Source organism: Dipodomys merriami, unplaced genomic scaffold (assembly GCF_024711535.1).
Source record: "Dipodomys merriami isolate MVZ:Mamm:240054 unplaced genomic scaffold, mDipMer1.0.p SCAF_45, whole genome shotgun sequence".
Classification (NCBI taxonomy): domain Eukaryota; kingdom Metazoa; phylum Chordata; class Mammalia; order Rodentia; family Heteromyidae; genus Dipodomys; species Dipodomys merriami.
In genome coordinates, this window is record NW_027206013.1 from 12,401,271 (window position 1) to 12,426,156 (window position 24,886).

The 24,886-nt window shown below is 50.8% G+C and overlaps 1 protein-coding gene across 3 annotated transcripts in view; it reads right to left on the reverse strand.

Moving 5' to 3' along the window:
• Nucleotides 1-24,647, reverse strand: part of LOC138808525 (coiled-coil domain-containing protein 60-like) — a 113,783-nt gene extending 89,136 nt beyond the window's left edge. For all 3 annotated transcript variants that reach the window (XM_069994813.1, XM_069994812.1, XM_069994811.1), the window contains exon 1: nt 24,113-24,647. In XM_069994813.1, the coding sequence (XP_069850914.1) occupies nt 24,113-24,205 (93 nt within the window). In that variant the 5' untranslated portion in view covers nt 24,206-24,647. The remainder of the gene's footprint in view (nt 1-24,112) is intronic.
• Between the last annotated feature and the right edge of the window lie 239 nt (nt 24,648-24,886).

Sequence of the window (24,886 nt, forward strand, 5' to 3'; positions counted from 1 at the left end):
ACTGGTGGCTGCAGACTCCTCCGTTCTTCTGTACTGGGAAGATGGCTTCAACAGGAGCAATGTCACACTGAGGGGAATTCAGGGACCTCACAGCTCAGCTCACCCAGACCCCAGAATCATTGAAAATGAGCAAGGATTTGGAACCAAGGATGGAAAATGAAAGCCTTTAGGACTGAGTGACTTGGGTCTAAAAGAAACTGTTGTAGGAAATATACTTTATCTTAAAATGGTGGAGGGGAGGGGAGGAAAAGAAAAGAAGCCTTTTTGACTTGAATGGGAATTTGCATTGGCCATAGTGGCAGATAGATTGATCGCCTGATGGACTGGTGGTCACTAGATATAAGCAAGCAAAAAAGTCTGCCTGGCCTGGGGTACATCTGTGTCTCCCATATTTCCATTTTAGACACCACTTTCTGGGTATGTGTCATGTCTCTATAACCACTTGTAGTATTAATTACTTAGTATCTGTCCTTGAATAGTCACATTAAAAAAAAAACAAACAGGGCTGGGAAGGTGGCTCAGTGGTAGAGCACTTGCCTTGCATGCATGAGGCCCTGGGTTCGATTCCTCAGCACCACATAAGCAGAAAAAAAAAGCTGGAAGTGGCGCTGTGGCTCAAGTGGTAGAGTGCTAGCCTTGAGCTGAATTGCTGAGGGACAGTGCCCAGGCCCAGAGTTCAGGCCCCACGACCGGACCCCCCAAAAAAACAAAAACCAGACAAGGTAACAAGAAGCCTTGATGCCAGCATCTAGGAAGAAAGCCATTATTGCATGTCACAAGGAGAAGGTAACTAGACAAGCAAGTGTCACAAAAGAGAAAATGGCGTCATTCCTTTGCAGCTGGGAATCTCGCCTGCGCGACTCTCTCAACCCGAGGCCTGCTGTAGTTGTTAAAAGGGAGAATGAGAGTGTGAGAGGTGTGTGAAAGATGGAACCCGTGATGTAATCAACTGCGCCTTTCTGCTTTGCAAAAATTAATAAAATGAAAAGGGCAGTAGAGAACTTTAGAAACAGCCGTGCTCCCACACCGTGGCTTCATGCGGGAATCTGTACAGCTCCAGACACTCATCTGTGATGCCAGGCCCCTCCCTCCACCCCTTGGGAGGCCAATGCGAGCCCCAAATCTGATTGGGCAAGGGAGACGCCGAAGCGTTCCTTCCATCGCTGAGGTTTTATAGCCAAATTCCTATTAGACTTTTGCAATATGAGTTTCCCAGCCAGTGAATGATGATAAACATTTAACAAACCATTCGGGGAGAGAGAGAGAGAGAGAGAGAGAGAGAGAGAGAGAGAGAGAGAGAGAGAGAGAGAGAGAGAGAGAGTCCTCATTTAGAGTGTTTGCCAGTTCCCCAGGTGTAAATATTCCCAGCCTTAAGCCAGGCACTGATGGCTCACGCCTGTCATCCTAGCTACTAAGGAGGCTGGGATCTGAGGATTGTGGTTCAAAGCCAGCCCAGGCAGGAAAATCTGTGAGACTCTTATCTCAATGAACCACCAGGAAACCAGAAGCGGCACTGTGGCTGAGAGTGCTAGAGCACTAGCCTTGAACAAATGAGCTCAAGGGCAGCGCCCGGGCACTGAGTTCAGCCCCAAAGCTGACAAAAAATAACAACAACAACAACAACATAATAATAATAATAACAACAGGCTTTTCAGGAAGCACTGGGGCACTATGTCTAAATAATGTTTCTCTTGGGTCCTATCAAGTGTACTAGGTGTCACGTGATTATACCATCCCCCCTCTTAAAGGTCCTGACCCCTCCCAACAGTCCACAGCATGGCAACCGAGCCCTGCAACACATGGTTTTGAGGGTACATTGAAGATCCAAGCCGTATCATCAATAACTGCCTCTGTTTCCCTTTTATTCTCAATATTCCCATGTAGCGAACAATGACATAAATGCATTAACTATAGCAAGAGGAGGAAGTTTGGGTCTTACCCCCAGAAGTAGCTGGTTACTAATGTGGCGGGAGTAGAAGCCGATGCTAATCCACCTCTGCCCTGCCCTGCTGTGGTTTCTCTTTGTGCATGGAACCCAGCAAGGCCCAAGACAGTGCTGTGGGCCTCGTGGGGTCTGGGTCAATACCTATGGATGGTGGCAGGGCTGCCGATGGCTCCAGACACAAGCTGTTGGCTGTGGTCTCCGTTCCAGCCCAGTGTTCCCAACAGCTCCAAGTGAGCCCAGGCCACAGAGCATTTGAGTATCCTCCACCTGGAAGGACAACGCCCCATTTATCATCCTTGACGGCCAATGGTGAGTGGCTTGGAGGACGCAGCGTGCGCGGTGGTTTTACACGGGATTGTTACGTTGGCATATGCGTTTGACGATCTGTGGCCTTCCACAGCAACAGCTAATTTTAGCTTCCTAGCAGAGGTTTGGCATGGGCTCCTGGTGCGTGCGTGCGTGCATGTGTGCGTGTGTGCGTGTGTGTGTGTGTGTGTGTGTGTGTGTGTGTGTGTGTGTATTTAATTTTCACCCTACCTTCAGTGCCAGAATTGGCCCCTGCTTGGTATAACCAAGCCAGGGGTTTCTAGAGTGAGAGTTCTGGATAAAGTTGGTCATCGAATGACTACTCCCATTCAAGTGCTGGCTGGGGCCCGTCATTGATTGGCACTAATACTGTAGGCTTGTGCGTGCACTGTCCGTTGTGCGCTGAAGGCCGATCCCACCCCGGGGCCTGGCATTCGGCACATGTCCGGCAAGGTCACAGCCTGCTCTCCCCAGCTGACCTCTGTCAGGCTTGGCGTGTGAGGAGGATTCTGCCCATCCCGGGCTAGAGACTGGTGCCTGGAGGGGGTTGGCAAACGCAATCAATTTTCTTGAAGCACTTGCGGTTCGTTGGAGGGAGGGCGAACGTCAGTTGTCTGCTGTGAGTCACTTGCTGTAGTTATTGGGAGAATGAGCAGCCCGGGTTTCGGGTCTGTGTTTGATCATTCATTAGCTCCCCGATCAACTCCTGGATCTTTCTGAGCCTCAGTTTGTGTGCCTATAAAATGGATCCAACAGTGCTGTCCCTTATAGGGTCGTTGTCAGGTAGCTGAGGCAGATTGCCGGGTGCTGGTACGCAGTAAGTACTTATTTGTGCTTCTTGGTGGAGTGATAATAAGAGGCCGTGTGCGGGGTAGTTACATTGCCTGTGAGGGAAAAATGGAAAGACTCTGGGTTTGGTCCCAAGTGTTCCCATTTCCTAGTGGTGAATAGAAAGCAGGGTTGTACACAAAGGGTGGTGCTAAGCAGTTAATAACAGCTATTTCTGGGGTAAGAAGAGGTTGGTTGGGGTGATTGTCAGTGACACTTCTTAAGCCTTGATATCATAATATGAATTATAAGCCATTCATCGCAACTTGTACGAGGTTCACTCTTTACGTCATCGTCTGCATATGGAGACTTTGAGAGCTGAGGAGAATAGAACCGACTAGCTGGCCACATGCCGTGGATCGTTAATGTTTCTCCGTCCCCAGCACATCAGAGCCTTCGGCAGGTGGGGCCTTCTAAGTAGGTCATTGGAGGTCATATCCTTGAAGGGAATTTGGGGAACCTCTCCTTTGTAGCCTGGACACCATTAGGTGAAGAGACCCCTCACCTATGACCCCGGGCCCAAAGTGACAGGTGCAAGTCGGCCGTACACGGAGCCCTCGGAAGCCATCAGCCACAACAAGCCTTTCCTCCTCGCAGGTACTTCGTCTCCGTGACGGAAGGCTGACTAACACATTTCACTCCCCTAGATATTTTTTTTTCTTTCTGTGCGCTGTGAAGGCAGGGCTCTATGGCTCTTGGAAACGCTGCTGTGTCTTTTTCTCTCGTGAGACTATTGAGGGCTGCCCGGGTCTGGAGAGATCCTGTATGTTCCGCCCAGCCTGGCGTGCGGCCAGGCCTTCCTGTAGCCACGGGCCCCTTGTAAGTGCAGCACGTCTCTCTGTATCTGGAGCTGGGGAAGTGACTCCAGTTCCAGCCTCTGAGCCTTGCTCCCCCGGGTGTATAAAAAAGTCAGGGAGGTGGCTGGTGGCGCACTCCTGTAGTGCAGGCATTCCGGAAGCTAAGACAGGGGAAGGGCGCATTCGAGGCCATCTTGGGCTATCTGAACTGACCCTGTCTAAAAGGAAACAGAAAACCAGAAGAACCAACCCCAAGGGAGGGTTGAAAATGGACTGAACAGAGCCAGCAGGCTGAGATTCTTTCTATTTCCCAAGGTCGAAAGGCAAAGAGTGGGATCAACTGGGCTAGAGCGGCGTGCACGCACGCAGACAGGCTGGAGGGGCTGAGGTTCGCCCCCTGCACAGTGGTCCAGGCGCTTGCCCCCTCCATCCTCCGGAGTCCGACCACTTTGGCCCCTGCTTCACAGAGGAACTGAACCTTCACAGCTGCCCCTGCTCCTCCCCTGCTGCAGGGATCCCCCGTCTCCATCTGGGTGAACGGTGAGCTGCAGGCGCTCCGGGAGAGGTGGGACGGGAGAGACCCAAGGGCCCATGCCTGAGGCTTTGCTGTGAACCTGCAGCTCAGAGAGGGAGGGGGGTTCTGCGGCCCAGCGGGGCTCAGTATCTCCGAGGCGGAAGCAAGGGCATCTGTGCCCGTGGCCCTGCCTTCTTCGTTATTAATGAAACGCAGACAGAAAATGTGTCCAACTCAGGCATCTAGCCTGGGGCGGGGGGGGGGGGGCAGGCAGGCGGTCCCCTTCCCAGCCACAGGCCCCGATGCCTGCTGACCTTTTCATCAGATTATCGCGCTGCTCTTTCCTCCAGAGGAAAGCCAGGAGACCGGGTGTTTTCAAGAGACAATGGGAAAGTTAATCAGGTAGCTCTGCACTTGTTTGACTTCACACTCAGGGCTCTGGGAAGGCAGGGGAGGCCCGGCCTAGGAAGGAGCTGTCAATCGGATCCATTTTGAAAACTGACTCTGGGCCCTCTGGGGAAGCACCCCCTTCCTGCATCCTGTCCCATCTACACCCGCAACACACACACACACACACACACACACACACACACACACACACACACACACACACACACACACACACCATTGGAGCCACAGCCCTTCTTATCGCCACCCTGTGGGGAAGTGGCTTTGGCATGTACAGATGCAGCGCTGTCTGCTCGAGGCAGGACCCCTGGCACCCCCATTATGTTTGGTGATTCAGATCAAACACAAGGCTCCATGTGCTGTGGAGAGAGAGAGAGAGAGAGAGACGCAGCTCTGGGGCAGGGCAGGGCAGGGCTCAGGAACGCCTTTCAGCTGCACCGTTGCTCTCTGGGATGGCCAGGAGCGGAGTGGAGGGGTGTGACCAGGGAGAGCCAGCAAGGGCATCGTCTAGGGGCAATGTGTCTCAAGTCCAGCAATGGTGTCAGAGCGGGTGTGTGTGAGAGCTGTGGTCGCCCCTCTCCTCCCCACTCTCCATTCCATGGTGGACAGCCTGAAATCGGCAGCACTGGGAACATTTACACTACTGTAGTTGGCCGACAGAACCAGTGAGTGGTTTTTGTTGTTGTTTTGTGTTTTGCTTGCTAGTTTTCCCCCGGAAAGCAGGTCATGATGCATCTACTCCAGAGCATCAGGCAAAAGTTGGCATCCAGATGTGGGCACATTTCCTAGAGACTTTGTCCCCAGACTCCAGTGTCCTCTTACCTAGCATCTCCCCCTTACCCTTCCCACAGAGACTGCAGACACCTCCGCGTTCGCGCCTGTCATTTCTAGGCTGGCACTGGCTGCAGGGCTGGGAGGATCATTCCCTTCTTTCCTCTGGACTGCATCTCTCTCAGGAAGTGTGGCTAAGAGTATGATCGAGCCTGGAGGGACGTTCCTACATGGCCGCCGTGGTCTTCTCTTTCTGTTGATTTAAACCTCACAGCGACCCGTATCGCAGGCCCATCATCCACGAGAGGAGGGGGGACACCTGGGGAGGTGAATTCACTGGATGGAAGTGGTACAGGCAGGTGGCGGCAGCCCCAGGACGTGGATCAAGGCCTGCGTGTGTGACCGCTGCCCTGCCCTGCCCCTGCCCAGTGCGTGGTCCTCGACCTGGGCGAGTCGCCTTCCCACCCTCTATCCCCGGGCAAACGCCAGCATCTGTCAGGGGCAGAAAGAGGATGAAGTGCTCTTCTTCATGTTCTCCAAAGAAACCTTCCTTGCCCCCAAAGAGAAAGCCAGAGAGGCATGTGTGTGAATTCACTGGAGATTCTGGGTTCATTATCCACGTGCTCAGAGCCTGTCTGGATGATAAATGAAACGTGAAACGTGTAGTCAGTCACCCGCATGCTTGGCCTCTGAGATGTCAGAGCTGGTAGAAACATCTGGATGGGTAGAAAAGAAACCATGCGAAGCTTCTTTTCTTTTTAAACCCCTTTCATTTTGCATATGAGCTGAGACCCCCTTCTCAGAGGGAAAATACTAAGACAACCTCTTGTTTCCGTTTTTTGTTCATTTGGTTGAGACAGGGTCTCACTAGGTAGCTCAGGCTAGCTTTGAACTCAGGATCCTCCAGCCTCAGGCTCCTGAGTGCCGGGATTACAGGTGTATACCACCATGCCCAGTTCCAAGGGAGTCTCTTTCTTGAGGTCTGGATCAAAGCTTACTCTTAAAGGAGCAGCCCTAGGGTGGGAAAACACAGCTGCTTGCAGAACAGGTAGATTCTTGGGTTTGTTTCAGAAACTCCAAATAACAGCGTAACAGCGCCTCTGATTCTACCCGAGAGACGAGCTCAGAGAAGTAGAATTGTGTCCAACATTTGGTAGCCTGACAGTGGCAGACCTGGAGTTCTAACCCAGCTCTGACTATAAAGGTGGTTGCTTTTCCTGGTATACAGGTAGATAATTCACCCAACCACCATCCATCTATCCATCCATCCTTCCATCCAGCCAATTCATCCATCTATCTGTATATCCATCCATCCATCCATCCATCCCGTAACTATTCACTGAGCCACTTCTGTATCCAAGCTCTGGGAACAAGTTGGGAGCTAAGGGTGCGGTTCATGCTCCAGAGACAAATCCCTAGAGTTTTCTGGATTTAAACCCTTCCCTCCCTTCTCCCCCCGACCAACCCCAGTGGACAGGGGTACCACTTTGTGAGTCCTATTTGATTTGTGAGTTGTCTGAACTATCCACTTTCTGATGGAGACACAACTTGGCGACCTTGCTGTTCTGTACAAAGAATTGATTTCCCAGGGATGGCTGCTGCAGGGAGAAAAAGAAGGGATGGAATCTCAAGAACTCAAAGGCTGAAGCTTATGAGTTCCAGAAGCCATGATGATTAAGAAAATTGGAGTATTGGACTATTCCATATCCCCAACTAAAACTGCTGGAGAGAAGATGTTTTCAATGCCCGTCCCCTCTACTTGTGGGCGAAATGGCCTTTCCCCCACAGCAACGGGTTCTTGGCAGACGACAGGACGTGGAGTTCTTGAGGTGGGCAGGGGGTATAGACTGCTCCAGCTCCGTGACCCCTTCCAAGAGACTTCAGAACCTCCAGTGTCATTTTGAGGGACTGTTTGGAAAGGGACCCTCTCCTGTCCATCCAACTGTGAAGCGTGTTTGGGATCACTGCTTTGTAAATGAGGTACAAGGTGTCACCTCGGCGAGGTATTTCTCTTTCTCAACTCGACATGGTATTCTGGATCCATTCCCAGGCCTTAAGTGAGCCGAGCAATTCATTATCATGACAACTTGAGTCGCAGAGCGCCAGACACCGCGGGCCCCGCGACGGCCGGCTGACATTTGGCAACTTTGCCGAGAATTTAACAACAGCGCATGATTAGATTTGATATGCTCCCCTTCATTTATTACGGATTCTGTGGCTTGGAGAGGTGTTGAACTTTAAAAACCGGTGGTGTTTGGAACGGCCTACGTGCAGGGGGTGATGCGAGGGACAGAGCCGGATGCCGGGGTGGGCAGGGAGTGGGCACTGGCTGTCTGGCGCGGTCTCCGGGTCAGCTCCGTCTCAGCCCTCGGTAGTGTTTGACAGGGAGCCCTGTGTCCTTGGCCCTCCTTGAGTTTCCTCATCTGTGTTTCCCACCGGAGACTAAAGACAGTTCAGTTTAAAATCTGTGCATTCAGAAAGTGAGTCCAAAGTTGAGAATGCAGGAAGTTGACACACACGTCCTCACACCCTTGGCTGTCCTAGGGACACCCCCTCCTCCCCCATCACCGCCAACAACCACTTCCTGGCAATTGCTTCATGCCAGGCCCTGTGCTTGGAGCCAGATGCAACTGGTGATAGTCACTAACTCGCGTAGATGGTCACACACACACACACACACACACACACACACACACCCGCCCCGGCTGCTATGTCAACTCATTCACCCACTTATCCTTCCCACTGCCCATGAGCCGATGCCAGTGCTCATGCTTACAAGCCTAGCCGCTCAGTGCTGAGAATCAGTTTCTGTCCTTAGCTAGGGCAGAAAAGACCAAGAAATACCATCTCCAAAACAAGCAGCAAAATTTTGAGCTGGGGGCATGGCTCAAGTGGTATATCACCCAGCCAAGCGAGCGAGTTAGAGATGCTTGAGTCCAAACTTTGGTACTGGCAAAAGAAATAATAGTAATAAAGTTAACAATGATTATGATTGTTTGGTTTACAGATTGGGGTCCTGAGGCTCAGAGTAGCTAAATAAGTTGCTTGTGTTTGCACAGCTAGTGAGCAACACCACACCTCTCTCTTTCTCTAGCAAGGCTGATGGTTGGGAAGTTTACATTAGCTTTCAAAGGATTTGTCTGGCTTTAAACTCCTGCAGCCCTCGCTCCAGATTTAAGAAATGTAATGTGATGCGTGTGTGTGTGTGTGTGTGTGTGTGTGTGTGTGTGTGTGTGTGTGTGTGTGTGTGTGTGTGTTCCTAAGCCAATAAAACCATCGGGCCTCTTCCTCCCCTGGGAGTGCCGGTTGTCATTTCTCCACTTGCAATTTTCACCCTTTTCTGAGCCAAAAAGGGGTCCGGGGCTTGCTAGGAAATGAGCCCTGGTGCTCTGCGAATGATAAATCTCAACAAAACAAAGCAAAGCGACTCTGCTGTAAGCATCTTCCTCTCCAAATATGGCGACTTCTCAGGCCTGGACTCGGTGTTCACTCCTCAGCAGAGGTGAGGATGCCCCCATATAAGGCTGTACTTGTGTAGTAAGCAGCCTAGACTTCCAGGCTGGTTACATGCTGAGCCCGCTCACCACTGCCTGGTTCTTTCTGCCTCTTCTCCCTCCCCCTCCCCCAATCTCCACCTTTTCTACCTCCCCTTGGGAGATGAACTTCGAAGAGCAAGAAGAGAGGAGGAGGAGAGGAAAAGAGGCGCAAAGTGATCCGATGAATACTGGCAGAGGAGGAGAAATAATTAGTGCCAATTAAGTCTGGAGTAATAAAAATGAAATGGGAGTAAGTAGCAGTGGGCATCTACGGTGGCAGAGCCGTTCCATGCCGACTGCGCTGATGATGCACAGGGCGTCTCCATGGAAACCCAAGTTGGGTGCATTCGTGAACTCATGTTAATTATGTGGGGGGGGGGGAATGGGGAATCTCTGCACTGCCAGACGATGCCGAGAAAGAGCAGGGGGGAGTGGGCGCCCCCCCCCACACTGTATTTGAAAGTCGAGCCTGCAGTACAACCTGACTTCAGGCGGACTGGCTCAAGAGTGGCAGACCCTGTGCTCCCAAGTCCGAAGGGGTAATTTGTGATTGGTTGGCGAAGTTGGTTGGCCTTGTGTGCTGCTGGGCTCCCCAGATGCTCCTGGGAAGCACCCCAGGACTCCCAACTCCCAGAACAAAGGGGTTAATGGCTGTTGATAAGGCTGCTCTATCAACACGGGGTTAATGGCTGCTCCAAAGTCTTTGCTATAATGGATTGCTCGGCGTAATTAGCCTCGTTTATTATCCTCTCCAGCCATTACTAGACAGGGAGAATGAAACGGGCCCAGGAATCCGTGCTCGGGGGCTCACTCCCTCTTCTTTGAGGAGGAAGGGACGAGGTGCTGAGATGTTCACACACCATACAGTTCTTCCATTTGAAAAGCATCATTTGACGACTTCTTAAAAAAGCGTCTTCAAAGATGTGTGTAACCACGGCGCATGCTTCAAGGCAAGCTTGGGCAAAAAAATAAAAAGCAGCAAGAACCCATCTCAACAAATGAACCAGGCTTAGTAGTGTTCCCAGCCGTGTAGGAAGTCCTGGAAGTTGGAGGTCACTGTCTAAAACTGGCCCCTGAAAAAACTGTGAGCCCCTCCTCGAAAAACAACTAAAGTCCATAGGGTTGGAAGTGTGGCTGAGTAAGAGTGATTGCTTATCAAATGAGAGGCCTGAGTCAGACCCCAGTATTGATAGACAGACAGATGGAGAGATAGATAGATCGATCGATCAATAGATAGATAGACAGATTAGATAGGCAAATAGGTAGTAAACAGATAGACAACTGGATAAGTAGGTAGGTAGATAGAAAGATGGATGGGTAGGTAGGTTGGTAGATAGATAGATAGATAGATAGATAGATAGATAGATAGATACATACATACATACATACATACATACATACATACATACATACATACATACATACATAGGTTAATAGGTAGATGCATAGACAAATAGGTAGGTAGGTAGGTAGGTAGGTAAGTAGGTAGGTAGATAGATAGATGGATAGATAGATGGATAGATAGATAGATAGATAGATACATACATACATACATACATACATACATAGGTTAATAGGTAGATGTATAGACAAATAGGTAAGTAGGGAGGGAGGGAGATAGATGGACAGATAGATGGAAGAATAGACAGACAGACAGGCAGACAGATAGATAGATGATAGGTATGTAGGTCGATAAGTAGACAGATGGATAAATGGATAGGTAAGTAGGTAGACAGATAGATAGACAGACAGACAGACAGACATAGGTAAAATGGAGTAAGACCATCTTCCCTCTAGGGGTGTTTGAGGGTGGGATAGTGAGGGCCCCTCTTCTCCCTGGAGGGGTGGGGTCCCCTGCCTATATACCTGCCGTCAAGAGTCTGCCCGTGCCATGTGAATTAATACCAATGAGAAAATATAGACAATGATAACAAAAGCATTTCCTTTCCTTAGATGTTTATGCATTGAGCAAACACCATGTACATCTTTCAGTGTCTATTACATGCCAAGGAAAAGTAGATCCTTTTTCTCATGTGCCCCATTTTTAGATTCACGCCCAGTCTGACCCGGGTCAGCTTGGCCTGGGCTGGAAGGGCAGCCTGACCTTGGCTGGAGGAGTGACACAAGGGACAGAGCGCCTGCCTGCCAGTGCAAGGCCCTGCGTTCAAATCATCAGTACTGACAACAAAAATGAGGTATCTGACGCAACGCCAAGAGAAAAAAAAGGAGAAGAAAACAAAGAAGGCAAAAGCAATTAAAAGAGAAAGGACGGAGGGAAGTAAAGGTCCTCGTTCTCAGTGGGAAACAGACTAGAAAACTTTTGTTTTCATGGCAACCACAAGAAAAACAATAAATTACTAAGGCGATGTCTTCAAGGACACTGGAGAGCTGCCGGAGCGAAGGAAAGACTTTCCTGGGGGGGAGGTGCTTGAAATCATGAAAACCATCAAACAACACTAAGACACACATGCACACACACTCAAAACCCTGCCATCTGGGTCCAGTCACAAATGTTCTTCAGAATGGCAACAAAGAAAAGGGCTTTACACACACCACACACTCACACACACACTGTACGCTGGTGTACTCACCAGAACGGTTAGAATGAGTACAGATGAAATATTCATGGGAGCACAGAACTACTGAAGCACTCTCCCACCATAGAACTCTGGTAGTTTTGGGTAAAACTAAGCAACCTCCTCTTCTAGGACCAGACTACTCCTAAGTTAAGACAATCGGCTTCCTAGGAAAATTTGTATGAGGCTGTCTAGGCAGCTCTTCTGGAAATCATGCAGTCGGGCACATTCCGCATGCCCATCTTTGACACACTCCATACACAGACTGTCGTGTATTCACGCAATGGGATGTGGGCAGGACTGGCAGCGACTCAGCCGACACCTTGGAGGGAGTCCTGAGATTTAACAGTGGGCGGAGAGACAAGCCAGACACAAGAGCGCGGCTTCACTACACCAAGTCCACCAGGGAGCACCACAGATTGAAGAGGAAAGAAAGCAGCGCAGTGTGAAGTCCAGGGCGGGGCAGTCTTGATGGGGCATGGAGTTCAGGGACTCCTCTGGGGTGGTTGGGGTCTTTCTTCTCCTCAAGGTGGCATTTACATGGGCAGATAGATACATACAATCCAACGGTGCTGACTTGGGATTTAAATATCTCACTGCATGGAATTTGCATCTCAAATAATCATAAAAAAAGAAAAAAAGGTCCCTTTTCATACTTTCCAGGATCAACATCCAGTTCTTAATTAAGGGAAGACATGTGTTGTAAGTCTGTATAGAGGGACAGAGACACAGATACCGATGTGTAGTAGGCATTTAAATGAACATGGGATTTGAACCACGATTCTGATAGGTATATGGTAGCCCGGACCAGTTTTGTTTTAAACTGAATGTCACCTGGAGTGTTGACTTCTAGATTTATAGGCACATGCTAGCTTTTATTATTTTTTTGAAAGGTGAGATCTTGCATTTATACCCAGGGCCAGACCCAAGCAGCGAGGCTTCTACCTAGCGAGGGTTTCGGGCGCGTACCTCCTCCCCCGGCTTGTTGAGGTAGTGGGGGTCTACTAACTTCCTTTTGACCAAGGCTGGCCTGGAATTGTTATCATCTTCCCATGTCTGCCTCTCACACAGCTCAGTACTTCATTCATTTTAGTGGCCACACACTAAACAGTCCACAATGTATGCACGTGAGCCTTATGATTGGGTTTCTCTCTTGATGGCAGATTCCTGCTTGCGTCCTGCTTCTTCATACTAACATTGATGTTGATGGACTGGATCCCAATTGGTTTGGCCCTGTCAAAATTCTGCTTGTGCATAAATACATATATAATATATATTTATATATATACCTTATATATATGTAAGGTTAGTACTTAAAAGAATATGGGGCCAACACTTAAAAGTAGAATGACATTATCTATTTCTCTGTCATCTATCTCTCTATCTCCCTATCATCTATCTATCTATCTATGGATTCAGATTATATATAGGTACTCTATATAGTTCTCTGTCGGAGTGTCCAGTACACCTTGGGGTTACCCAAGCTACAAGGCTTCTAAAAGTAGAGATTATCTTTATCCCCAGTTTGCAGATCAGGAAACTGAGGCTTGGGATGAGAGATGGTTTTCCTTGGGCTGTACAGCCAGGAGACAGCAGAGCCAGGGCTCCTGCGATGCCAGAGACACTGCAGGGTGCGCAGCGACTGCCGCGCCCTCCCCACGCTGGACGGAGGCTTGGATGCCCTTCAGGTTCTCCCTAGGACTCTAGTTCTCGGCAGAGGGTGCCCACACCAGAGCTTCTCAGAACTGGCGGAGTCTGTTGGCTTGCATTGTTCTGTTTCCTTAACCAGACACACAGAAATTTCTCTGCTGGCCTGAATTTTGCCTCGACTTGAGCACGAAGCCGAGGTCAGAGTGCATCCTGACCCTGAGAGGGAATGCACAAGAGCCCTTGGTCACGCTGGGCGTTGGTTTTTTTTTAGGGTTTTTTTCCCTTTGGTCTTGAACCTGGTTGTGGCACCTGCTCCCCTTCCCCATCTTGAGCCGGTCCTCCGCTTTGTTGAGAGCTAGACTTTAAAATGGAGAAGCAATCTGTCAGAGCATTGCCTGGGTTCCATGAATGAGAGGTAACTTCATATGAAGTCCTTCATCAGCTCTACCCTTCTCCCTTCCCACCACCATCCACTTTCGGGAAGCCCTGGGCTCTGTGCCAGAGCCTGGAAGAAAGCCTTCCTTCTCTCTGTAAAGCAGAAAGGCGAATCTTCAGAAAACAGCCATCATTTATGCTGAAAAATCCCGACACATACTCTTTCCCCGAAGCGGCTGCATGGCGGGCCTGTCATGACTGCTGGAAACGCCCCTGTGATCTTCTGCCTCTGCTCGCCAGTATCATCTGGATCACTCTGCTATCAATCTTCGCTAATGATCTATTTACCCAAAGCACACAGTTCCACACAGACGCCCATTATGACCCAGGGCAGACGGGAGGACATTAATGAATCCTAGGGAGAGCACCATGGGTCGCAAAGGCTGGGGTCCCTCTGTATCTAAGTGGGCAGGCCGGGTAGCATTTTTCTTTTCTGCTTTTACACAGATGCAAGTGTTGTAGTAATTAAAGAAGCCGACAGAAGCACAGGAAGAGGTATAATGCATGGATACTGTTGGGTGTTACGGGAAGGGAGAGAGGAAGGGAGGGAGAGGGGAGAAGGGAAGGAGGAGAGACAGAGAGACGAACACACAGATTCAGTGCACAGCTTTCAATCTCTTGGTGAAATAAAAATGGCTTTGTGGGAGTCCCACGTTTTGATTTCCCTTGACTCAGGCTGGCTGCTTAGGAGCCTCTGACCCCTTTCTTCAGTACCCCGCGCCCCATGTTCAAACTTAGCAATTAAAGACCTTTGAGAACCAGGAGAGGGCATTTTTCTCCAAGAGGATATAAAACAATGCGGGGTGGGGTCTAGCTTTCTCACAGGCCAATTAGAGGGTGACCAGTTTACAGGATGGCTCCAAGCTGTCACCCAGGGGAGGACTCTTTGTTGCTCGACATTTTGAACAGGTTCTTTTAGTGTCTGCCCCGTGACCGCAGCATTTGATGACTTAGAGAGACTGTGGGAATGGCTACCACCCAGGAGGAAGCAGCAGCAGCACCAGATCCACCGCTGTCTGCAGGGAAGAGCTTCCTCTGTGGAAAGAAATCTAACCAGAGCTAGGAGACAGGCTCGAGTCCAATCACGTGACCTGAGCAGGTGGCCGACGTGATGTCTGGTGTCTTAGGAAAGGACACTTCCTGGGGGAGGGGCTTGGGGACACAGGCTGGCTTGTGAGTCACCTGTCAGCTTCGGGGGGCTGTAGATGAAGGATGGCGGCTTTGGCCTTGGGGAACAGGACGGGTGCTCGGGTGCTCAGTGGACAGCCCCAGGACACAGTCAGCTTCCCAGGGCGGGGATGCCTTTTCCTTTCACCCATGCTCCCGCCCGGTGGGAAAGTCAGGCTGCCCCTGGGGAGGCATTCGGCACAATGCTTGAATGTGTGGAGTTTTCCTTGTGACCCAGATCAGCCACCAGATCATTGTGACTCTGTTTCCTGCCACTTCCTAGCCCCATGTGCCATCCCCAGGACTCCCCTAGAGAATGACGCATCGTTTTTCCAATGCCGTGCCATCTTCTGCCAATGTGGGCGCTGTGGGGGGAGGTCTGTCTGGGATGTATGTAAAACAGCACCCAAAGGTGCTGACCAAAGGTCATACATATCTCCATTATGGATAATCCAGTCATTTTTGGGGGAGGGAGGGGGACGGTGCCAAGTTCCTTGCATATCTATGCAAGTGCTCTGCTACCTACCCTGCCCTGTCCCTTTTGTGTTTTATTTTTTTGAGACAGAGTCACACTAACTTTTGTCTGGGCTGGCCCTGCCTGACTCCTGGGGAGCTGGGATTATAGCCCCTCCTCCTGCAATAGACCTGGTCTTCCTGAATACTATCTTAAATCTTCACTAGACTCAATGTCAGCTGAGAGACCCAGCATCAGAGAGAGGAGACAAAGGATCTCAGGTCACAGAGAAAGGCAGGTTGCATCAGAATTAGGACGCTAGAATCCCAGAGTTAGAATGATCTCCTCCCGAGGTCTGGGTGCTAAGTCCATTGGCTCTGACAGGAGAGTTGTACAAGGAAGGTCTAAAAATTGGGATCTTACAGGAGCCACTGGGGCCAAAGCAAGGGGGGCTGGGAAGGCTGGTGGTGGTTTGGGAGCAGGGAAGGAGGCCAGGTGGGACTGAGGAGGCAGCGGGCGGCCCCGGCCCCCCCCCACGCTCCTCAGCCAGGCAGAGGCGCCTCCCACTCCTGTTTCCATCCGCCCGGGAGGTCGCTGGACTCACACATTTCTGGCTCTCTCACATTTCTTGCTACCGTTCCACCTTCCTGAGTCTTGAGAAGCCTGTGTTTAAAAGGTCTAAAAATATCAGCGAAGCGGTTTGATTAGAAGAGGGAAGGATTAGCTAATAAGCAATCACAACATAGGTGACAGTCATGTGCTAATTACTTTTTGGCTAGTTTCTTCAAGGGCTCTTGGAGGTGGAAGATTTTAGTCATGGTACCCTTCTGATTCCTTTCCCTGAATGTGAACAGAACAATCAGCCTGAATCCCGTCATCTCTGGAAATAGTATTTTAAACATTTTAATGTTTGATATTGAAGGGGCGCTGGCTTTGATCCCCAAGTAAAAACATGAAGAGACAATACGTATTGAGCACCTACTATGCCCCCGAGGCTTTTCTTAGCCTTAGGTCATCAGTGCTCCTAACAGCTTCGCAAGGGTGGAGGGAGAGGGAAACTGAGGCGTGGAGAGTGGTCTCCCCCAAATCACAGGACAGTGTTTATGAAGCAGCTAGCATGTGCTGGGGAATTCTGGGGTGCTACCCACAGGCTTAGGGGACCCCGATGCCATGAGTCTTGGGGGTGGGGCAGATAGCAACATACACAATTGTGTCCTTGTTGAAGCAGAATTTAAAGCTGCTCAAGGGATAAGATGCCCTACTTGGCACGCAGAGCTGTCCTTGGTCCTGACAACAGAGATTAAAGACCAGTGAGCCTGTCGCCCTGTCTCCCAATCCACCTCCCAGACTGGGCTCTGGGATGTAATCAAAAAGGGGGTGGCCACCTTCTTCAAGGGGGTCCAAGCCTAGTGGTAAGACCAAACCAGAAAAAGCAATTACAAAGCAGGATGGATAGATAGATAGATAGATAGATAGATAGATAGATAGATGGATGGATGGATGGATGGATGGATAGATAGATAGATAGATAGATAGATAGATAGATAGATAGATAGATAGATAGATAGACCATATATAGATATACACACACACAAATATTTGGTGGGTCACAGCTTAGATTCAGAGCAAACTCATTTAACTCAATATTTACCCAAATTCTTCAACCCAATTAAGCTGTTTACAATGATCAACATCCCAGAACCCCAGCCCTCATTAGCTGGGCCTATCTTCCTCTCCATTTTTTTTTCTTCCTAGCAGGACTTGGTAGTGTACTGACCCTAGATCAAAATACTCTTTTCCAGGTATGTGAGCTTAATTAGGAACGGTTTATAAATCTTCATCAAAATGGCATGATTTAGAAAGAGAAGTCTGAACCACATAATAGTTTTGTTCCCTTTCTTTTCCTCCTCCCTCCCTCCATTTATCTGCCAGAAACATGACTCCATATTTTAAGCAGAAATTCAAGAAAATTCACATGTCCTTGTCTGAGGTCACGGGCAGTCACATTCTGGCCTACTTTCGCCTACAGCTAAAATTGTCCCTTTTCCGTTTTCCGCTAGAGACTTCTTGACACTTTAAAAATTGCTCCTCGAGATGCCCTGTTCAGAGAGACCCGTGGCTCCTGTGTCCAGCTGCCCAGCCTGGAAGGGTCGTCTTGGTAGCATAGGCTCTCTGGGGCTTCGGGGTCCTGAATTCAAATGCCATCCCAATCGCTTGCTTGCCTGGTGTCTCCGGGCAGGAGGGTCCCCTTCTCTGAGGCTCAGTTCATGCTCTGCAAGTCGGGGTTCAGGATCACACTGGCACCTCAGGATCGAGGAGTTTATTTGAATAACATAGACAAAGCACGTTGCCAACAAGAGATGATCAACACGTGGTAGCTGGCATTTTGCTCTCAAGAATTTTCCACATTAGGTTCTGGGCAGAGGAAGATGAAGAGATGAAGAGAGCAGAGAGGTGATGATGTGTGTGTGAAGTCACACAGGGAGAGAGACAGACAGACACAGACAGACAGGCAGGGAGAGCTAGGAGCCAGCTCTTTTGCTTCCTGACCCCCTCATCCAGGACTCTGGGAGCATCTGACCAGAGAAGGCAGGATTGGGTCTTTCTTGGAAGGTCTTGAGACATGACCCTGAACTTTTTGTATTCCACCGAGACCACAGGCTCCTCTTTCTGTCTCAAGCAGAGGTGGCTTGGCTTTTGTGTTAATTAATGATGGTCTGTGAGACAGCTAAGCCCCCAGGGACCAATGTGCTCAGCCAGGCCTTAACTGCTCATCTACAGTATGGGCCGAGGGCTGGGCTGCAGCCATGGACAGAGCTGGTATATGCCCCATGCCCTGCCCTGTGCCCTGCCCTGTGCCCTGCCCCGTGCCCTTGAACAGTTTCTAGTTTGCCAAGGAAGACAGCGTTTTGAAGGAGGAGCTTTGTGGTACAAAGGATGGCTGGGCCCTGGTTTGGAAGGAAAGGCTTCCCTGGGAAAATGACAGTTAATGCCACAAGAAGCCGGTGTGCTGGGAGGAGGGGAGGACATCTTGAGAACTCCCATTAGGGAGGGACTCATGGATGAGAGAGGGGCGTGGCCTTGGGGAAGAAGGCGGGGCCACGTAGCGCATCCTAGGCCTCCCGGCTGGACCTCCAGGGTTCTGGAGAGGGAGCGGGCCAAGAGGCACAGGTGGTTGACTGAGAACATGGCCTCGTGGCTGGTTTAAATTAGGGAAGGTTTCGTCGTCTGCTCAGAGTACAGCTGGAGGGAGATGTTCACAGCTTTTGCGGGCCTCTGTGTGTGGTCCTTCGGCAAAGGTGACTTGCCCCTCGGGACACGTGCTGTGCTGCTGGGACATGTCTGGCTGTCACACCCAGAGGACCGTGCTGTCGGGTTGGTGCTGTCTGGGGATGGTGGTCAGTGCCCTAGGATGCCCCTCAGGTCCAAAATGTCAACAGTGGGAAAGACTCTGCCCTGCCAAGACTCAAGTCTTGGGAAGCCGTTAGCACATGAGATCCAGGCAGCTACAGCCTTCATTTGATCGAAACACTGTCGCTCTGTCTATGCAGAGAGGGAATGGAAAGACTGGCCTGTTGGAGCTGTCTCGGGGAGAGCTGTGGGAGATGGGTGCTGAGAATGGATCTGTGCCTGGGAGGATGGTGACCCCCTCCACCCCGCCGACCCACCACCTCTCCAGGTCAGGAAGTAAGTCCTAGCTTCCCCACACCCCTTATGCAGTGTCCCGTTCCACTCCGCGTCTACACCCAGCCAGCATTTGAGATTCAGATCCGAGGCCTTCATTCACCACACAGCTCCTCCCGCGACAGAACGTGACTCTTTCTCCAAACTCAACTCCATCACCCGTGGATTTAACCAATCACAGATCCAAAAGAAATAGATATTTGGGGTAAAAAAAGTCATCTTCTTACTGAGCACGCACAGACTCTCTTCCTTGCAACGATTCCCTAAGCGACCGGCCCTAACAACTGTCTAAATAGCCCTCACCTGGCCATGAGTGTTGAAAGCAATCTAGAGATGATTTCAAGGACGCGGGAGGATGCAGGTGAGCTCTGTGCAAACACACTTTTCTACAACGGGACTCGGACACCCAGGGGATTTGTATCTGTGGGGAAGGGGGGTTCTGGAGCCAAACTCCTCAGGGGGGTAAGGGTGAGGGGGGATTGTTTCCCTTTCTTTCCGGTACTTGTTATCTGCCGTCTCGATTCACAGTTATTTATGAATATCGCCTCTGATCCGACTGTGGGTACCCTAGGAGAGGACCCCAGGATTGATTCCGGTGGGAGCCTCCAAACCCTCTGTCATGTAGTAGGTGTTCAATAAAACCAAAGCAGTCCTTCCGACCACCGAACTGCTGTCCCCCCCGCAAAAGTGCCCACCACCCCGAGCCCCTCCCAGAACTCACCCCAAATGTATAATCCTCCCCACCCCACAACTTTGTAAGGCCCAGAAATCCCAGCCCACCGACCCCCGGTCCTGCTCGCTGCTCATCACACACCATCGATTAAGTGAAAACCACCGGCTGCATAAATTCCAGTTTAAGCAAAAATACGTGACATTGCTGTTGATCCGCTTAAGAAATGTTTCTCCACAGAGTGGGCAAGCAGGAATTTAGAGGGAGAATCGCCACTCTTGCGTAATAGGAGGTGTCCTATCACCGGCGATGATGGTCTTGAATTTAGCTGTCAGAAAGATTCCCTGGGGGGAGAAGAAAAAAAAATACCTATTTTTACTCAGTCCGAGGAAAGTTTAATTGGCTCCTGTCAGGTTCTGTGTAAGTGCTACTTCCTGCTGAAGGACCCATTACCGATCCGCGCAGAGCTGGAGTTTAGCAGCCGAGTTGGTGGAGGCCTGGGTGGATGAGGAAAAGGAGTCAGGGCGTGGCTCCCCTCGTGGCCCTGCAAAGACCTGTCTCACCAGAATGTCCACGAGCGGATTCACCAGCACAACCCATCCCCCAATGACTCAGTTTTAAGAGGGTGGAACAGGAGCGGGGAGACAGGAAATGAAGGCGGCGATGTTCGGCTTCCTCAGTCTCTCCTGGTGTCATGCCCAGTGCTTAGATTGGCGTCCATCACTCTGTGTCTTGGAATTAGCACTTGGTACAGACTTGAAGTTTTGTAAGTCTAATACTTAATAAGACTGACTGAATGATTGATTACAAGACAGAATGAATGGATGGATGGATGGATGAATGAATGGATGAATGAATGAGTGGATGGATGGATGAATGAATGAATGAATGAATGAATGGACACGCCAACTGTGCAGTTCTGCTCTTCTCTTGGCCCTCGTAGTTTTTTCTTTTTTTCTTTTTTGTCGGTCATGGGGCTTGAACTCTGGGCTTGGGCGCTGTCCTTGTGCTCTTCAGCTCAAGGTGAGTGCTCTACTGCTTGAGCCACAGTGCCACTTCTGGTTTTCTGAGTGGTTAATTGGAGATAAGAGTCTCTTGGACTTTCCTGCCCGGGCTGGCTTTGAACTCGATCCTCAGATCTCAGCCTCCTGAGTAGCGAGGATGACAGGCGTGAGCCACCAGTGCCGGTCTTCTTCGTAGCTTTCTGATGGCTTCCCAGGCACCACTGTGGACAGATACCCTTGAGCTTCCTAAGCCAATGCATAGGGTTGGGATGAAAGATGTGTTTCTCCTTTTTTTTGGGGGGGGGAGATGCCTTTTCTGAGATTAGTCTCTGCCACTGTGTGACTTGGGGGTCCTCTGGTGTTTGGCTTTCTGTGACAATGTGGGCACCGGTCCCTGTGGCTTAGCCAACCCCACGCTCATCTCTAGTGCCACCACCTTCTCTCTGCCCTGCGCTCCACAGTCACATCAGCAGTCACTGCCCTGTCATTCTTGCTGCTAGCCAAGAATGGCAACCTTGCTCTGGAAAATGAGATGGAAGAGGGAACTAGCTGGCCAGGTTCTTTGGTTTTCAATGCAGATGACTATTGTTCTGTAGTTTTGTTTTTCCTCTCCCTGCTGGATCACGGGTGTGATGTCTGGAGCTGTGGCAGCCACTTCTGTAATCGTGAGGGAAGAGCTCTTGAACCCATGCCCATTGTGAGATACAATGAGGCTGAACTTTGGTTTTCTTGGAGCGGGTTTGAAAGAGTGAAGTTCAAAGCCCAGCTCTGCTCCTTGCTGGCTGGGTGCTTGGGAAAAAAGAGCCGCGCGCTCTGAGTCATGGTGTGGCCATCTTCCTTATGAAGAGGTAGCAGAGCACTGTGGAAAGTTCTGGAACATCTCACACATTTAGTGAAGGTTTGGCTCAACCTAAGGCACGTGGTGACGATTCTAGTCCTAGCTGTTGTCTCTGTCACAGCTCTCTACACTGCCTTGAGCACTTCGCCACTTGCTAGCTGACCCCAACAAGGTTAAGCCGTGCCTTCTGGCGGCTCTAAAAGTTCAAGTTCAGAGACATGTGACTCTGGCCGATGGCCAGGGACACACTGGGTTCGACGATACGTCCTAGGAGGTAGATGGAGGCGGAAGGATTGTGTTGCGTGTGTGTGGTCCTCAATTACCCAGTGTCCCCTGGTCCCCATTTACCCAGTATCCCCTGGTCCTTATTTACCCAGTATCCCCTGGTCCCCATTTACCCAGTATCCCCTGGTCCTTATTTACCCAGTGTCCCCTGGTCCCCATTTACCCAGTATCCCCTGGTCCTTATTTACCCAGGATCTCCTGGTCCTCATTTACCCAGTGTCCCCTGGTCCTTATTTACCCAGTATCCTTTGGGTGCTTTGTTCCCACCCCTTAGCCCCAGAGTCCACTCCACTGCCCTCCCCAAAGGAAGGGTTGCTCTGCCCTTACGCTCTCCCTCCACGCCCTTCTTCTCTGTCTGCAGGAAACTGTCTCATTTGCTTACTTAGATATGTGGTTTGTTTCCTCCCAACACACACACACACACACACACACACACACACACACACACACACACACACACACCACCAGCCTGAAGTAGTTGCCCCTTATCCCTGTTCCCACCATGCCCCAATACTTCATTACTAATCACCTTGCACCATCATCATCATCACCAATATCGTCATCAGTATTAGTATCTGTCTCATCCCTTTTACCCCGCAGCCCAAACACATTCTTCTATATAGGTAACATTCTTCAAAACAAGTCTCATTTTTTTTAAACATAAAAATCAAATGCGTAACACATTACAGGGATTCAATAAATGGTTGCTAAATGAACGAAACTGCAATAAAACGAAAATCGAGGGAGTACTTCCGTGGTGTTTGAAATGGTTCTAGAAGCTTCAGCACGCATAAAGTCACCGACGCTCACAGCAGGCCTCCTCTGGGGAGAGGGGGAGGTCTCGGTCCACGCATTGTACAGATCACAATGCAGAAGAAGAGACACGTGGGCTGCCGCGGCCCCCAGGCTCGGGGCCTGGGGCCGGCCCTGGGCCAACCCTGGCCCTGTGTGCGCTGCCTCCGCTCCGAAACCCACAGCCCCTTCTGGTACTTCCACCCCAGTCTCAGCCCTTCTCCTCCTGTTTAACCCAGAGGGGCTGCTGGAGTCCAGCGGTCTCTGTGTCGCATTCACGGATGGACAGGAGAGGTAGGAGGCTGCATCTTGCAGAGTGAGCTCAGAGGGCTACAGAGCAATGAGGGGGTGCACAGACACGTTTATCTAACACTGTGGGGTTCAAAGCCCCCACCCGCATGCACTGACTCTGCTCAGCACCCTTCCTGGGGCCTGCAAGCCGCCAGGTGCGTCCCTGTGGTGGGCCACAGTGGGCTGGCCTTGCCTCTCTGCCTACCTTGGCCAGCCCGGGGCAGTGAAGACACCTGGAGGACCTAGATCAAAGCATCCTCACAGTCCTGGCCTGCCCGGACATGCTCACGCACCTGGGGATCTAGTCATGCCCGTCTTTATCATCCCAAACAACAGCAAAATATCACACCCTACAGACACAGTATCCAGTGGGAGCAACATGGCAGACAATTTCCATCTCCACCCTCACCGAATCCCTACACTCTTCCTACCTCCTTGGATTGCCGTTCTCATTCTCGCCGACAGGGGCAAGCAAAGGCTGGCGGCTCTCACCTGTAACCCTAGCTACCTACTCAAGAGGATGACATCTGAGCATCTTAGCTTGTAACAAGCCTGGGCAGAAAAGTCTGTAAGACTCTTATTTCTGATTCATCAGCAGAAAGCCAGAAGTGGGGTTGTGGCTCACACGGTAGAGCACCAGCCTTGGGCAAAAAAAAAAGAAAAAAAAAAAAAGAAAAGCCAAGTGAACAGAGCAAGGCCCTGAGTTCAAGCCCCAGTACCGGCACATACACAAGAAAAAACGCAGAGACGCTAAACGACTTGTCTAACATCAAACAGCGAGTGTGTTGAACCCCAAAGCCTGACACTCTGCAGAGGCCCTGCACGGCGCTGGAGCCCGGTGTGTCTCTGCAAATAAGTTCTGTGACAGCAAAGCGTCAGCTCATCTCAATTCTTGGCTGGTGCTCTGCGGTGCCCCTGCTGGTCTCTCCCCCGTCCCTAGCCAGTGCCGGCTAACAGACGCCCCAGCTCACTGCTGCGGAAAACCAGCCACACAGGTTCGTGTCTGGATAATTCAACTACATCACGACGCGTCTCTCTCCCCCCCTCTCCCTTGTGCGTCTGGAGGCTAATTCCCATTCCACTTGTCCTTGAGAACATGGCTGCAGCTACAGAGAGGGGCGGGCAGGGGGGTGGGGGGGAGGGAAAGATGGCCTGACTTACCTGTGTCGGTTGCTGTTCCTGGGCGTAGAAAGGCCACATGGCTCCCGCGCTGGGGGGACTCTGGGTCTTCTTGGCGGCTGGTACCTTGGTCATCCTGGAAATTCTTCCAACTTTCAGGGATTTTTTCCCCCACCTCCAGAATCTTCCAGCTCAGCAGTTGGTGGTGGGAAGGGTCTCGGGAATGACTCCCTGTCTCTCACGTCCGGAGTACACAGCCTTCAGAGGAGTGTGTGTCTGAGGAGCACTGGGATGGCCGGTCATCTGAGTTGTCCCCACAGCCGGCTCAGGCCGAGTCACACACGCCTGCCAGTTACCGCTCATACACCTTTTAAGAAGGTATAAACTTTTTTTTAAAGCTTTACCCCCCCCTTTTTTTTTGGGGGGGTGCGGATATTTCTCTCTTAGCAGCAAAATAGAATTTGAACTGACAGATAAAATAAAGAAAACTCTCCTGACAAAATCCCCATTCTCTCTCCAGGCTCCTGAGGAAGTCAGGCCCCAGGGTGCAGCACCACCTCTGGGCCCCAACAGCCAAGGGCCCTGCCCAGTTGCCTGGCAACGGGGACGCTGCAGAGGACTTCCTCATTGGCTGGGGCTGGTGGGGGGGCGGGGTCTCAGGCAGGGCTGGGCCTCAGCCTCTTGACTGTTAGGAACCCCTAACTCCAAGTTCAGGAGTTTCTCCTGGGTTCTGAGGGCCCCGACCTTCCTCTCCTGCTGTTGATTCCCCTTTTCTCACCTGAAAAGAAAAGAAAAAAAAAACAACTCCTGCTCATC